The following is a 17315-nucleotide window of genomic DNA, read 5'->3' as shown; positions in this document are numbered from 1 at the left end:
ATTTACCACCAGCCGTATTACGAGTCCATTATATCCTATGGAACTCGTAATACGGCTGGTGGTATATCCATCACATTTGGGACGGATTAACACCTCCTCCAAAGTTGTAATCAGGCCCAAAGTGTCTTAGCACATATCAATAAAAAAAATTTAAACATGTAAGATATTGTAAGTTTACATCAGCCAGTACAATGGCAGATCGACACAGCAGAAGGGAGCAAGCAGCTCCAGAAGCATTTAGCAATACCAAGTTTCCAACTGATACCATTGAGGGAGATGCCATAGCAGAGAAAAGAACACCAGCTCAAATTGTGAAGCAACTGGAAAAGGTGAGGATACAGGAATTCAATAGATGTTTGGAGATGTCATAATTGAGGAAATATATTGAGTGTGGAAAGATATTGAGAGAATTAAGAATTATAATAATACCCTAATTTAATTATATGGACAAAGATCTACTAGAGAAATGGAGAGGTTATACAGAAGGTTGCCCAGTCATCTTAATGGAAACTCTCATCAAACATGCCAAAAGAAAGGTGGACATACAAACCACAAAAAAAGAAACTTATGAAGGAACTTGAGCACTCGAGATGATGATATAATTAAAAACCTCCTTGAGAAGTTAGAAAACACATTGAAAAAAATATGAAGAGGAGACAAAAAAAGCTTAGAAATTTAATCAGGAGAGATTGGATTTCCAATATGAACGCCTTTACACTTTCTCAAGGACGTATGATTCATTGAGAATTAAAGAATGTATTGATACAAAATTCAATTAATAATTCACAAGGATTTAAAAAGTGCAATAGCTACTCAATGAGTGCCCTACCCCTGAATACAAAACCTGACCAACCTGCAGACTCTGTTATTTATTGATAAGCTGCACCAAAAAGCCAAGTCTTGAGATTTTGCTTGAATGCATGTACATCCTTTGTGAGGTGGAGATGCTGAGGGAGAGCCTTCCAAACCCTAGCAACCAGAAAACAAAAGGAGGTACCACCCCACCTCTTTCTTTTGAATCAAGACCAGCTTGATATTGATATTGACAGCTCAGATCCAGCAACTTCAACAGATGAGGGACTCCTAGAACAAATGTCTTTTTTGTTATAGAAAATGAAACTGATCCATATGATTAGGAGGAAGAATGCCTGGGGCAAACAAACAAAAAGAGGAAGATGAGGTGTAGAACGTGGAGAGGGAATTGGAAAAAAGAAGACAGAAATACAAAGAATAGTGAATGGAATAGATGAGAAACGATTAGTGATCAATATTTCATCACATGAATTATCCAATATCCAACTAAGAGTTTGAAATTGTGGATTAACTTTCTGACCTATTGAAAATGAAAACTTTGTTGATTTCAGGATCGAGTTGTGCAAATCCACCAGGAAACTGAAATGGAAGAAATACTTTGAAATTATACCCTTAAAACTGCATGATAATATTCAAGGTAAATCAGATTCCCTCTTTACAATCACAGAAGTCCTAGACCTAATGGAGTTACATCATTTAGAGCACAACACACTAGTACAGAATGCCCATGACAACATGGATAATGTGGTACACAATATAGGGGAAATAGGATTTGAAACAGACTCATCTTGTCCAACCAACTTAAGGCAGAAAAGCAAATTACGCCCTCAGCTACCTCCGGGAAACAAAATTAATATTTTCTATGAGATTACAGTGGAGGATATCAACAAAGTTCGCAGACATCATACTAATAAGGATACAGCCAAGAGCTCAAATAGGAACAACAATATGACTGAAGTGGAGTGGCATGAGCTTAAAAAATTGAGACATAATTATGATAGTATAGTAAAGGTATCTGAGAAAAGTGGTAATATAGTTATAATGGACAGAGTACAGTATTTGATGGAGGCAATAAGACAACTGAGGAGTCACCAGCTTTATGAATTATTGAAAATCAGTCCTCTTAAAGACATTAAAATGGAACCCCTGCTTTTCTCACCCTGCAAATGGCCACTAGGAAACAATATTCCAGGAAGGAACTGTGTTCTCTCAATCCCTCAGCCCATGATTGTGTTTGTATGAATCTGGCAGAACTTCCTCCTGTTCTTGATACCATTTATGCTAACTGTGGTTTCCAATTACATGTGCATGTGATTCAGCAAGGCACTCATATGTCTGGATGTTTCTCCACCTCTAATAATCAAATTATTAAAATGCGGTGTGCACTTATAAATGCCCGCTCCTTAGTTAAACATTGTTTCGAATTTGCTGATTTTATTGATAGTCATCATCTCGACATGGTGATTGTAACTGGACCCTGGACGAACGCATCCTCCAATCTGGACCAAATAGCTGTGACCCCTTTGGATTATTCTATTTATAGATTAGATAGACCTCTGAAAAGGGGTGGGGGATTATGCATTATCTATAAAGATCTCCTTAAAATCAAATTTGACACAGCATCATCCTCGGATTGTGAAGCTCTGTCTTTCTTCTTTGAGTTCACAAAAAAACAATCTTTCAGGAGACTGCTCGTTTACCACCCTCCTGGTCGTAGGAGTGTTTTTAAAATCCTTTGGTTCATAATTAGAAGCCAAGGTTTGGGCTAATGGTTTCACCATCGTAGGGGACTTTAACTTTTATCTTGAGGTCCCCCGGAGACAAAGACTCTTTGGCTCTCCTGGAAACTATGAACGCTCTTGACCTCCGCAAATACTTCATCAGCCACGCCTTTGGCTGGCCATACGCTAGACAGGATCTTCTCAAATAACCCTCATGTTGTAGTAAAAGACTTCATGCCACTATCTTGGTCCGACCACCTTGCAATTATATTTGAAATCAATATTTTACAGATAGCCCTACCTAATAAGAAATGTGATCGTCCAATCAGCCATTGTGCCTGGAATAAAATTCACAGCAGACAACTAACTCAGCAACTTTTATGCATGCAGCCCAACTTCTCCCAGGATCCTGAACAAGCCATGCAGGAGTACTCAGAATGGTTAAACTCAGCTATTTCTAAGCTAGTCTCCCTCAAATCAACCAATGGCGGTAGGAGAAACCCTCTGATCCTTGGTTTACAGATGCACTCTGTCAGGAAAAACAAAACTGTAGAAGGCTTGAAAGAAAATGGAGGTCACATTACAGTGCAAATGAGAAAGAAATATATAAACTTGCTAAGTCCAAGTACACGCAGCAGTTTGAATCAGCAAAACATTCCGCTAGGGAATTATTCCAGGTGATCACTAAACTCACCAAATTTCCCGGCAACAAAGGAGTGAGCAGTAGTCAACTTCTTTTGACTCGCTTGCCCTCTGTTTCTGTGATATTTGCCAAATCTATTTGAATTTCACCATCAATCACAATCTAGCCTGTAGGGATGAAACCTATAAAAATCTTGCCACTGATGACAAAATAAATACTCATGATGAACTTGAACAAATAGCTTTTCTTAAATTCTCCACAGTTACACGTAACCAGGTGGTCAGGCTGATTCACTCTACCAAATCAGGGCCTCCAACAGACCCTTGTCTGCCTTCAGTGGTTAAACTGGTTCCAGGGCCCATAGCTACTAACTTAACCAGCATCTGTAACTCAATGTTTATGGCTGGGCATTTCCCATCACTTTGAAAAAATGCCTCAATTTTCCTCTTTTGAAAAAAACGAGCCTAAACCCTGAAGATCCTACTTACTATTGTCCCATTTCCGACCTACCACTTCCTGCACAAATTGCAGAGAAAGTGATAAATCAGTAACTGGTACAATTCATCCAAGATAAAAATCTTCTGACCCAATGCAGTTTGGGTTCAGACCTGGACGCAGCACCGAGACCGCTCTGATCAAGGCAACTGAGGAAATAAGGGTGCCATTGGATAAGGCAGGAACCGCGCCCCTGATTCTCCTTGACTTATCATTGGCCTTTGATAAAGTTGACCATACTGTTTTAATTGACCATCTTGAGGTGTTAGGGATTAAAAAGAAGGCATTCACCCTTCTGAGCTCCTTCTTGGAAGGAAGAGAACAAACTCACCCTGGACTCATACACCTCTTCTATGCGGGGTCCTGCAAGGGTCTTTGCTTAGTCCTACATTGTTCAACCTTTACGTAACAGAGCTAGCATCGCTGATTCAATCCTTTGGATTCTCCCTTACCTTTTATGCTGATGACATGCAAACTGTGTTATCAGCATACAATAATGTAAACACATCATTTGTGTTAAGTCCCATGACTGTGTGCATGCAATTAGTGTCTAGATGAGTAATCATTGCCTAAAGCTAAACTCAGCTAAGTCCGAGGTCATTGTTTTTGGAAATAATCCCTAGTTTTGGGCCCCACCCTGTTGGCCACTGGAGATGGGACCACCCTCAATTTCAGTTAAAGAAAACAAAGAACCTAGGCGTTATGGCTGATGATAGGCTGAATTTTGGTAATCAAACCATATCAGTGATCACATCCTCATTTAACATCTTAAGGACGATTAAGAAAATTCTCCCATTCATCCCCTCAGACACTAAGAAAACCATAAATACCACCCTATTTTTGTCAAAACTAGACTATTGCAATGGGTTGTACCTAATTTTGCAAGAACGATATCTGTATAAATTGCAAACCCTGCAAAATGCGGCAGCCAGATTGCTCTTAGGTATTTACAAATTTCAGTCAGTCCCTCAGGCCATCAGAAGGCTTTATCGGCTGACAGTCAGGAACTGCATAAAGTTTAAGGTTCTCTGCATAGCCTACAAGGCTTTCCATGACATCGGCCCTTTATTTTTTAGACAAGCATTCAAATGGTATCAACCCAGCAGAAATTGCTAAACAACACAATGTCATCAGATGCTATTGATCTGGAAAGAGAGGAAGTTACTGGAAACAGAGGAATATAATTATTTGAAAACCGTTCAAGCAAAAACATCAACAATATACTTTCTCCCAAAAAATCATAAATCTCCTAAAAATCCACCAGGAAGACGAATTGTGAGCTCCATCGGGGCATTACTTGAACACACCTTCAGATATTTGTATCATTTTCTTCTAGTATATGTTATGACTTTACCTTTGTGTATTAAAGATATGTCAGCTTTCCTATGGGCAATTAACAACTTGACATGGAAACAAACATACATCATGGTCACCATGGATGTTACTTCACTATATACTTCTGTTACTAGGAACAGAACACCCTTGGGGACATAATGTGAATGTGGAATTGGTGTACACTTATGAGTCAAAACAGGTGATCAGTAATGAGCAATTCATATACTCCCTGTTGACTATGAACTCTGGCTCATGTGTTCAACATACTCATTACAGGCAGCAAAAGGACAACTTGATGCCCCTTGCACGAGAAATGATTATTTTGATTTGATTTGTAATACAAGATATATTTAAGACTGTACTTTTTATCCTTGTGATATTGCCAGTACTAGCAGAACACAGGAAAATTATGCATATCTTCTGGGATCCAACTAAGTATATGAACTTTGAACTCCGAAATTTAGATGTGATCCATGTGAACAAGTGAAATTGAAATTGAAATTTGTCATTATCATTATATTTGGATTCATGATTTATTGAATATGTATTTTATATGAGTTACAAGCATATCATATCATATCATGCTCAGACATATAAAATGTGTCACCTAATCCTAATATCCTTTTAGGAAAGGTGCCATGTATTAAGTGGATGTCATCTTTGTCTGCTACAAATGGGATGTGCACACCATAAAAAGAGATTAGCATGGCACTTTAACTCCAGGAAGGTTGTGGCATCAGGAACATTTGTGGTGCTAATTTGCATGTAGATAATTGAGATGCACGTTTTTCTGCAACAACATTTCAATCGCTCTAAGTAACTGAAAAGATCCTGGATTGGTATTGAATGAAGATTGGGGTTAAGATTTGTATTATCCATCAGCACTTAGCGGCGTCTGTGGTATACATCCTGTAAGAGTGAGTCTAGGATTTAAGGCTTCTGTATCGCCTTGATAGCTTACATATGTATCTCTTTAGATGTAGCAATGCGCTTTTGCCTTATACTAACTCAGCGCTTATGGTGCCAGCACCTCAATTGAAGCCGGGAGTAAGTAGTAATATTGCATTGTCCTTTATAACAATGCAGCTGTAAATGCATAAGCAGCAGCACTTTAACACTGGTGGTGCTGTGCCATTTGACATATGATGATTGAAAGTATAATTTGCGTTTGGATAATAGAGAAGTACAACCAGTCTCAAAAATGTTCAGTCATTCTGATCAACTGAAATTATCGTAAATCGCTGTCAAATGAAGATTGGGATTTAGATTTGCATTATGTATTAGCACTTTAAAATAGTGTCTGTCTTGTACACCGTGAGACATTTAATCTAGGATTTAATGGTCTTTATACAGGTCCGATAGTACATATGTCAATTTTTTTACATATAGCAATGCTCTTTATGTCCATTCAGAATATAGGGTGATAGCACTTTAAAGGAAACTAAGGGTGAGAGACACCATTGCACTGTCACTTTACATCAGTCACTGCTGTAATTGCGCTAGGCAGTAGCACTTCAACTAACACTAGGACGAGGAGGAGACTGACACATAATGAGAAATGAATTTTATAAACATGATGTGGTGTGCAAGTGCAAATATATGTTGTGTGAAGAAGTGAAAACTCTTCATGATGAATTGGTGTTTTCTATTGTGCGGTCCAGTTGACTAGAACAAGGACATGAAGAAACGAACAGGATATGTGCATGTACATATGTGTGCTGAAATAGTTGCAAGCATAGTATCCAGTGGAAGGCAAAAGCTGAAACGCATCAGCCACGTGGGTGCATTTTTTTTCCTCGTAAATAACGATTCGTGAATAAATCTACCTGAGTGCCGCCATGATTCCCTTTTGGTCAGAGACATATGGGATCGATGTGATCAATAATGTTTATATCTCTTTGGGTGCAACTCCTCCTTTTTCGCATTTATTAAAAATATATACATGTATCACATGGTTAACATTTATTGTACAATATGCATATATAGAAAATATTTCACAATTCACTGTGAAATATGGGCTTCTTCCTAGATTGGTGATGTCCGCAGGGATTTTGAGTTGTATTGTGAAATCATTCACTGGATGGTCCATCAATACTAACCTGTGATGTAATGACTCGTACTATGTAATGAATGCTCATGTAATTGTCCTGAAAGAGTACCACAGATGGAGTGAGTTCAATAGCACCTGTAATTAGGGTAACCACCTGGCATTGAGGCAAATTCTGGACAGGACTGTAATATATTCAGGACAAAGGGTCAAAATTCAGGACAAAAATTCAGGATAAAGGGTCAAAATTCAGGACACAAATTCAAGCTCAAACGTCAGTTTTACAGACAGACTCAAGAGAGGCCACGCCTCACTATGTTGTCATTGCATTTATTTACTCTTTTTTAACACAAGCACTATTTATTCACTGTGGTCTTTTTGTAATTGCCTCCTGGTGTGCTACATTCAGGTCTCACAGTACGTCCTTGTTTAGTAGTAAATTATTGCCCTTCAGCACTGTGCGCCCCTACCCAAATCTACCCAATCTTTCTTGAAGAGAAAGTAACAGCAAACTTTTGCTTATGTTTCTGTACATTTTAAAACTCCTGGCAAACAGTTTGGGAAACATTAAGGTAACTAACCTTATGCTAGTTTAAACAAATTGTGCAAAATCATCTGGCTCACCCCAACCGCCCGTGGACTTTCAACCTAAAAAAAAAATAATGAGGCAGGGCAGATGGTGTGAGCGACTGTCTCACACCTAATGTCAGGATGTGAGGTACCCACAACTTCCCTGCAGTCTCACAGCACTAGAGTGTATGTGTGGGACTCTACATTTATCTCAGAAACGGGAGCCCAGACAACCAATCAAAGATAAAAAAGAGGAAGATGAAATTGAGACAAAATGGGAGGTTCACGGCAAGTGATTCAAAGGGTTGTTGCTAAGTACCGGATTAATAAGGAAGAGAAGAACAATGTGGGACAATTCCTAAAATCAAACAAGATTGGTCCACCAAGACTATCGGAAGGTATTGGGTACCTGGGGAGTTGTCTCTGCACACCGGAGAGAAACAGAAGAGGCACTCTCAAGTGGTTGAACAAGCAACACCCATCCACCTTGTCAAACTCTTCTGGTGCAATGATCCGCTGTTCCTGCTTGTGAAGAGTGAGCAGGGGCCAGACCCCTTGCAAGATTGTGCAAGGCAATTGCCCGCTTTGTCCATGTCTTTAAATAGTTTTGAAATTGAGCAAAAGCCAAACTAGTAATTTGGGTTATCCCTAAGTGTCAAGTACATATAGAATCTTCAAAATACTTAGGATGTAAATTGCACAAACAAAACGTAAAAAATGTTAAAATGTAGTTAGTGTTTCTTTAACATATGTACATCACTCTAATCTACTCTGCATCTCTGCACTCTATGCCACGGCACTCTACAACACTTTACTCTATGCCATCACACTCTATGTCACTCAACGCAACTCCACTCTACACTGCACCTCACCAAAAGCCACTTCACTCTACTGTGAAACAATCTACTTTACGCCACTGCATTCTGTGCCACTGCATTCTATGCCACTGCACTGTGCATCACTCCACTCTCTGCAACTGCACTCTACAGCACTATACTCTACTCTGCACCACTCTACACTACTCCACACCACTGCACTCTCTGCCACGCGAGTCTACTCTTCACTCTATGCCACTGCACCACTCTACACTACTGCACTCTATTGTATGCCACTTTACTCCACTGCACTCTATGCCACTCTACTCTGCCCAACGCCATTCCATGCCACTGCACTCTATGCCAATGCACTCTACACCACTATACTCTACTTTGCACTGCACCACTCACCACTCTATGCCGGGAAGCTGCCTTAACCACGACTCATGAACAACGAAGTCGTGGACAACGAAAGCGGAACAACGCTTTCGTTAACCACAACTTCCTTGTTCCGTGCCTTAACAACGCATGTGCTTAACCACGCACATGCGTGTTTATGGCACAGAAGAAGGGAGTCGGCTGAAGAGGACGATGTGATCAGGTAAGTGGGGTGGGACTGGGGCTGTTTTAGGGGCAGGGGTGGGGGGTCGTGGTATTTTTAGTTTTAGGGGTTGGGGGTTGGGGTGATTTAGGTTTAGGGGCGGTGGAGGAGGGGTCGGATATTTTTAGTTTTAGGGGCGGGGGTGGGAGGGTGGGGGTATTTTTACTTTTTGAGGTGGGGGTTGGTGTAGTTTAGGTTTTAGGGGCGAGGGTGGGGGGTTGGGGTGGTTTTAGGTTTTAGGGGCAGGTGTCGCAGTACGTTTAGGGGCGGGTTGGGGTGGTTTTAGGTTTAAGGGGCGGGGTGGGGGGTTGGGGTGGTTTTAGGTTTTAGGGGCGGGGTGGGGGCGTCGGGGTAATGTTTGGGTGCGGGGTGTGGGGACCAGGGGGGTCACATGCAGGAACCATGCATGCCGTTCACTAATGCCTTTACCAGGAATGCCTTTACAATGAAAAAACGTTGTTAAGGCATTCGTGGTAAAGGTATTAGTGGTAACAACGCGGTCGTTCTTCCGACTGCATTGTTTAGGCATGTGTGGTTCCAGCATGCGTTGTTGCGACATACATTCCTCTATGCCAATGCACTCTATGCCATGCCAGCCTACTCTGCACTCAATGCTACTGCACCACTCTATACTACTGCACTCTCTGCCACTCTACGCCACTCTACTCTGCCCAACGCACTCCACGCCACTGCACTCTAAACCACTGCACTCTAAACACCTGCACTGTACCCACTGCACTGTACTCCGCACCACTGGGCTCTACGCCACTGCTCCTATGTGACTCTACTCCACTCCACACCACTAACTTTAACCATGCTGAACAGCTGCCACTCGTGTATACATTGCTAAAACTAATTGGCAAAGCCAATAACTCTTGGTTAGACGAGACCTATTGGCTTTGCCAATGCTTATTAGTACTATGCGGTACCGAGGTCCCTGAAAACTGTGAATGTGTAAGTCCTTATTATAAACATGAATTTGACGCCTTGTTAGGGGTAGTAAGCGCTATATAAATACAATTACATCATAATATAGGCTGCTACAAAATGCGCAAATACATTTTGGTTAAATAAAAAAAGTCCTTCTAAAATACAGATTTGAATAATGTACAGTTTAAACCTAGTACTAACATTTTTTTCTAACAGTCCATTAAAACCACACACACAACAGCTCACCCTGGAACACCATTACAGAACTTCTCTAAAAGCGAATAACTTGTGATCAGAAAGCTTCAAGTGACTCCTTTGATTAAAGTCAATGCAGGTTTTCATGCCCCTTTGCATTTGCAGATTCACCAGTTGTCCACATTTGCATTTCTTTAGGGAAGGAGACCCTCTGGCAAGAAGGTCTTTTTCTTATCTGTCTGCCCCTCCCTCCCTCAGAGCACAGGAGACCTCCTGCCTTTCATCCCAGCTGGGGAAACTCATCTGCCCGTAATTTCGCCCTGCCTCGTTGTCTTTTAGGTGAAAGGCTAAAATTGCTGACAAATGCTGTCCGTTAAACCTTTCATCACGGACAACGGGCGAAATTACAGGCAGTCCGTGTAATTTACGGACAGGTGGTCACCCTACCTGTAATGCAGTGACTCATTTGTCTGTACCCAATCGAATGAAGATGCACCCAGATAACAAGATGTAGACCCTTTTAAAGCCGTATGACTTATTTTTAAGATGCGAATAGCCCAAAAACTACTGAACAGATTGCATGAAACAATAAAAAGCACACTTTTTCGTGATGTTCTACGTTAATGCGAGTTTGATGTAAAGCTGTTCGGCAGTGCTTGGTTTGTAAATAAGTAGGTGCCGGTGCCCAAAGCCCTCCTCTTAAACACGTGTCTGAATGTGTGAGCACAGAATACTGAGGCAGCGTAATCCTGATCCATCTCGGACCTCTTCAATCCATTTACAGCCACTCCCTGCCCCTTCAGCTCACTCTTGCAGCTTTCTACTTTCTCCCTTTGTGATGCTTTTTCGTTTTTCCCTTCCTCCGTCTTTCCCATATGTGTCTTTTGCTCGCAGCAAATTCTTGGGGCAGAAGAATAGGCCCCCGCCCTCAAAACCGGAAACAACAAGCACAAATTAAGCACTCCTGTTCGGTATTTTAAGCTGTAGTGCATCGCAAAACTTAGTGCGGATGTTTGTCCCACTCCTTAAATTCCTTCCCTCGCAGTGGAGGTGTGTGAAGCCTTGCATACTACAATACTAGATACAGAAAATGGTCCCAACATTGGTGCAGATTTGCCTGACTGTGCTCTAGTGATAAACACAACATAAAGTACCTTCCCCGTGGAGAGTGGGTCTGAACCATAACTGCAGTCATTATCGCTGTCCCCGTAATGAAGGTAAATAATAGAGAGATAGAGGGTTACTGAGACCGGAGAGGAAAGACAAAGTGAGATAGCGAGAGGAAAGTATTTGATGAGGGATGTAAAATTGTCTACTTTCACGTAAAGTAGTGAGGACTGCTGCCTCAGGTGAACATAATAATCTACCTCAACATTAAAAAAACATGAACGTGACATTGTGAGACCCCGCTCTGAAGGCCCCCGGGGATAGGTGCAGAGCAGGATTGGGGGACGCTCATTACTAGGCTTAAGTGAGTAACGGAGAGTGAACGAGAGACAGGGAGAGCAACAGAGTGTGAGAGGCAGAGAAAGAGGGTGCGCGGAGGGAGGTGGGAAACAAGCTTGCGTTCCCGCACAACTTGCTCAGTACGAAAGAAGCCGCCGGGTCGCAGAGTGCATTCAGGTCAGTGCTTAATTTGTGCTTGTTGTTTCCGGTGCTGAGCACCGGCACTTATTTTTGCGGGCCGGGGCTTATTCTTCTGCCTCAAGGATTTGCTGCGAGCCAAAGACACATATGGGAAAGACGGAGGAAGAGAAAAGCGAAAAAACGTCACAAAGTTAGAAAGCAGAAAGCTGCCAGAGTGAGCTGGAGGTGCATTGGGTGCCTGTAAATAGATTAAAGAGGCCCGCGATGCCTTCAGGGTTACTCTGCCTCTGTATTCCGTGCTCGCACATTTAATTGTGGCAACCGCGTGTTTCAGATTAGAGCTTTGAGCACCGGCACGTTTTTATTTACAAATTAAGCACTTATTCAGGTACGAGCCATTAGTTGGATAAGGCCTCCCTCTGCCTCTCACTGTGGCCGATCTACGGTACCCCCTGGCTTCCCACGAACACATGCACCCCTAGACCAGCTCCATGTCAGTCTGAGCTGCCCCTATGCTGCAGCCGGGTGTCTGGGGGTAACTCGCTCGCTCCCCAGTCCTCCCAGTAGCCTCACACCTCAGCCCAGCAGGCACTTCCTCATACACTCAGGCCACCTCCACACTCATCAAGCAGCCTCCCCAAGGAACTAGGGATGCGCGAGCCACTGAAAGCTCGAGCCTGAAGCCTGGCTCTGACTCAGCTCGAGCTCCTGTTGGAACCTCGAGCCCATAAGAAGCCGAGCTTCAATGTGGCTTCTGCCTGCCTCCTCCCCCTGCTCTGAATATGGACGTTGGGCCAAAGCTGGTGACTTTGGACCTGGGAAACCGGTTCGAGTCTCGACGTCCACTCAATGTTCTGAGAAAATGACTTAATTTACCCGTTCCAAACAACGATCGGTGACCCTATGTAAAGAGCTGCAATACTTTCAGGTTGAGACGCTCTATATCAGTGATACTCAAAGTACGGCCCGGGGGCCGCATGCGGCCCTTCTGACATTTACATGCTGCCCCCAGGTCAACAGCAGCACTGTGCTGCTGTTTATTCGACTCGGCACTAGCACGAAAACAATTTTTAAATAAACAGGAAAGTATGTATTTGGAGGGTATTTGAAGTTTAAGAAAGGGAGTAACCAGGGTGTCCAGGACCTCTTAACTTTAGAAACACGTTTATTATTAAAGACATTTTGCAGCAAAAGTATAAAAGTATCATCTGACTGACATTTAAAAAGTGGATTTCATCAACTTGCAGAACCTTGAGTTGTTATGTGAATTCTTTGGGAGGCCTGGGTTTCTATTATACATGAACAACATTATAGTTTCTTAAATCAGACACAAAGTTTTATACAGCATACATTCTGATGAGGTATTTCAAGGTCTTTATATGAGATGATGAAGAAAAAGGAATAAAGGAGGTAAAGAGAAACAAAACATTTGCCTAGGATCACACAATTTGGTTAAGTGTAGAAGCCGGAATTTATACCTGTTTCTGGTTTCCGGTTGTGCAATTCAGACACTAGATGTGTAAGCTTCTCTACAACCACCTTAGCACTACCTCTCCCCACCCCCAGCCCTCCGACCGCTACCCTGCTGGCATCAATGCGGCCCTCGGTCACATCACAGACCAAACAGTGCGGCCCCTGAGAAAATGTTTGTGAGTACCCATGCTCTATATAAAAGCTGTTTAAAGGGGCACAAATAGGTTTAAAAAAAAAGCCTTAACATAAGGAATGCTACTATGTAATAAGCTGGGCCTCTACACGGTTCACATGACAGGCGTCTTGTCTTGCCTGTAGGATCTAGGTGCACTAACTGTTCGTGTTAAAAAAAATATATTGATTAATCATTTAATAAAGTATTTAAGAGTGCAATGCCATAATGTCACATTTTATTGTCAAAGCGTCCACGTGCTAAAGAAATAAACCTTCTTGAATTCTGAAGAGAGTTTACCGTATTTTACGTGGATTGGTCCATGACATTCATAGCAAGTATTTCCTGGGCTCGGTTCGTGCATGGGCTCTAAGATCCCAGCCAGACACTTGATCCGGTTCTGGCTCGGCACTCCCCTACAGGGAACCTCCCCGCTTCAACCATCTCGCGCTCCCTGGTACGTGAGTGACCCAAACACTTGAGAAGCACAGGCCACTTCTGGCTGAACGTGTCTCCCACTTGCGCGCGCACCTTGCCTTTACAGAGCATCTCTTCCTTGCAGTAGCACAGATATCCTAAAGTAGCTCACACAAGCAACAGAAGCTCACTGAGGCTTCAGCTTCACCCAAGCGCCTCACTATCACCTGAACACCCGACTCACTAAAGCGCCCGCAACATCCCGCAAAGACCAGGGAGCACAAACAGGGACCAGTTCCTGGACTTCGTGAGAGTGTAACGCACTTACCCGACACATCGGCCGTCTCGTTCGCCTGCAGAAAGAACAAGAACGAGCACGTGTTAGATTTAATCCCCACAGCGACATGAGCACCGCCCATCCCCAATGTCTCGGAGCAGATAAAAGCAAAGACAATCAACGCTTAGAACTAGGAGGATTTATGATAAATAAATGACATGATAAATAGAGACCGTTGAAAACGAATCTATAAGGACACAAGTGAAGTGAAACTTCCTCGTGTGTAGGAGAACCACAGGGTCAAGTGCCCCAAACTCTCACCGGAAGAGGAAGGCCCAGGGACCAGCCCAGCAGCAAGCTGGAGGCCAGGAGAGATGTGCTGAGCTGCATGGTGGCTGGCGCGAGTCTGCTGGTCATCATTAGTCATGTACACAAGTCCTTTTATTTACTTCCTGGGAAGACGTGATGGCCCGGGGGCGTGGGGCGCCGCTTGTAACTGAGGGGGTCGCGACACCGGTTCAGATGACAGGATGTGCAGCACGTACTCACGGAGCAGCATGCCACAGTGAAGTACAACCTGTGATCAGCCCGCAAGCAAGAGTCCCAGGGGGCAAGCGGCGGAGGGGGCGGGCATGATTATCATCCTTTCACTGACAGCCCAGCAGCTCGGACTCACTCACTGTGATGTCTGGTTAGTGAATACTAATTACACGAGTGGCTAGAGGCAGTGCTTCCGATGGAAATTCAAAAGTGCAGGTACTCTCTACCGCAAAGTACCTGTTACTACTGCTACCGAGAACTGCTAGTACTCTCCCATGAAACACACTGCAGCAATGTTGAGAAGTGGTAGAACTCTCCCATTAAACACCCTGCAGCAATGCTGAGAGCCGCTAGTACTCTCCTAGTACTCTCCCACTAAACACACTGCAGCAGTGTTCAGAGGCGCTAATACTCTCCTAGAACTCTCCCACTAAACACACTGCAGCAGTGTTGAGAGGCGCTAGTACTCTCCTAGTACTCTCCCATTAAACACCCTGCAGCAATGCTGAGAGGCGCTAGTACTCTCCTAGTACTCTCCCACTAAACACACTGCAGCAGTGTTGAGAGGCGCTAGTACTCTCCCACTAAACACACTGCAACAATGTTGAGAAGTGCTAGTACTCTCCCATTAAACACACTACAGCAATGTTGAGAACCGCTAGTACTCTCCCATGAAACACACTGCAGCAATGTTGAGAAGTGCTGGTACTCTCCCATTAAACACACTGCAGCAATGTTGAGAAGTGCTAGTACTCTCCCATTAAACACACTGCGCTAGTACTCGCCCATTAAACACACTACAGCAATGTTGAGAAGCGCTAGTACTCTCCCATTAAACACACTACAGCAATGTTGAGAACCGCTAGTACTCTCCCATGAAACACAGTGCACCAATGTTGAGAAGTGCTGGTACTCTCCCATAAAACACACTGCAGCAATGCTGAGAAGCGCTAGTACTCTCCCATTAAACACACTGCAGCAATGCTGAGAAGCGCTAGTACTCTCCCATTAAACACACTGCAGCAATGTTGAGAAGCACTAGTACTCTCCCATTAAACACACTGCAGCAATGCTGAGAGGCGCTAGTACTCTCCTAGTACTCTCCCACTAAACACACTGCAGCAGTGTTGAGAGGCGCTAGTACTCTCCCATTAAACACACTGCAGCAATGTTGAGAAGTGCTAGTACTCTCCCATTAAACACACTACAGCAATGTTGAGAAGTGCTAGTACTCCCCATTAAACACACTACAGCAATGTTGAGAAGTGCTAGTACTCTCCCATGAAACACACTGCAGCAATGCTGAGAAGCGCTAGTACTCTCCCATTAAACACACTGCAGCAATGCTGAGAAGCGCTAGTACTCTCTCATTAAACACACTGCAGCAATGCTGAGAAGCGCTAGTACTCTCCCATTAAACACACTACAGCAATGTTGAGAAGTGCTAGTACTCTCCCATTAAATGAAGGGCCGGTACTCTCTCTTTCAAATTAAAGAAGAGCAGGTGTTCACTGCCACAGAGTACCTGTTACTCCTACTGACATGACATGAAAAGTTTATTGTAATAGAAGCTATAAACCAACTATGCAAAAAATAATTACAAATGATAAAAACGGCCAGACAGTAGGTTATCCAACACAAAAATCGAAAAGAAGAGTGGACATCGATTTAAAAATGTGTATGAAGTGGTATAACTGGCATTATGAAACGTTCTTACAACTACTCAGATGTAAATCGCAGTATGCAAGGTCTAAAAACTTTGGGCCTGAGTTAGCGGACCAGTTCCTATGTCACAACCATGACGGATATCCCGTCCGCCACATTACGATCCCCAGAGGAGATAATAATGGCGGAGGGATATCCGTCACGTTTGTGACGGAGAAGCCCATCCGCCGAACTCCAAATCAGGCCCTAAGTTATTATTCCTATTGAATGGCAATTCTGTGTTAAAAACAAAACATTAGGGTTTCCTTTATGGTTCGAGTCTTATTGGCAATAAACAAAGGCTTCAGATACTTTTTCTTCCACTCAAGGAGAACTGAGCAAATACATAAAATGTGCTGGATAGTTTCATTCTTGTAAATATGAAGTCAGCGAGCTTTTTTAGCCATACACTTTAAATTCCACATGCCTTCCATCTGAGCTAGCAGAATGAAAAACAGGAGAAAACGCAGGAACTTACGTTTACAAGATGGAGTCAAGGCTGATGAGAGAGATCCTTGAGCTGTGTGTGAATAGAAATCCATAGTATAGTCGGAAACCTTTTATGAATTTAATATACGGATATCTGCTATTCTGCTATTGGATCTTAGATTGTTGCATATCAAGCCTTTCCGCTGCAAGTGTGGGGTTGCAGCCAAGCCCTGTAACAGCTGTAGATTGTTTCTTTTAGCAATATTATTGACAGAGACTAGACGCAATGTAGAGCTGATACTCTTGGAACTTCTCAATTCACTGGCAATAAGTTACTTTAAAGAATCCTCTGTCAATGCTAGACAGTCACAGACACTAGATGCATGTGAAGCTGTTGATTGGGACTCAAAGGAATGCAAGAGGACAGCAGCTCTAGGAGAGGCTTGTACAGTCAAACTTAAACAGACTTTCTTTTGCTTAGTCATTAATCCAGTTGCTGCTTTCTGTTTTGACGTTTCTGTGATGCGAAAGTCTTGTTCTGTAGTGTCCAG

The 17315-nt window shown here is 43.0% G+C and overlaps 1 protein-coding gene across 2 annotated transcripts in view; it reads right to left on the bottom strand.

Moving 5' to 3' along the window:
- The window catches only part of LOC138286661 (astacin-like metalloendopeptidase), a 518669-nt gene extending 504130 nt beyond the window's left edge, over window positions 1-14539 (bottom strand). For both annotated transcript variants that reach the window (XM_069227126.1, XM_069227127.1), the window contains exons 1-2: window positions 14413-14539; window positions 14143-14167 (exon numbers count right to left, since the gene is read on the bottom strand). In XM_069227126.1, the coding sequence (XP_069083227.1) occupies window positions 14143-14167; window positions 14413-14511 (124 nt within the window). In that variant the 5' untranslated portion in view covers window positions 14512-14539. The remainder of the gene's footprint in view (window positions 1-14142; window positions 14168-14412) is intronic.
- Window positions 14540-17315: the final 2776 nt, after the last annotated feature.

This window comes from Pleurodeles waltl, chromosome 3_2 (genome assembly GCF_031143425.1).
Source record: "Pleurodeles waltl isolate 20211129_DDA chromosome 3_2, aPleWal1.hap1.20221129, whole genome shotgun sequence".
Taxonomy (NCBI): domain Eukaryota; kingdom Metazoa; phylum Chordata; class Amphibia; order Caudata; family Salamandridae; genus Pleurodeles; species Pleurodeles waltl.
Note: the sequence above shows the minus strand (reverse complement) of the source record. Positions and strands in the feature narration are given on the sequence as shown.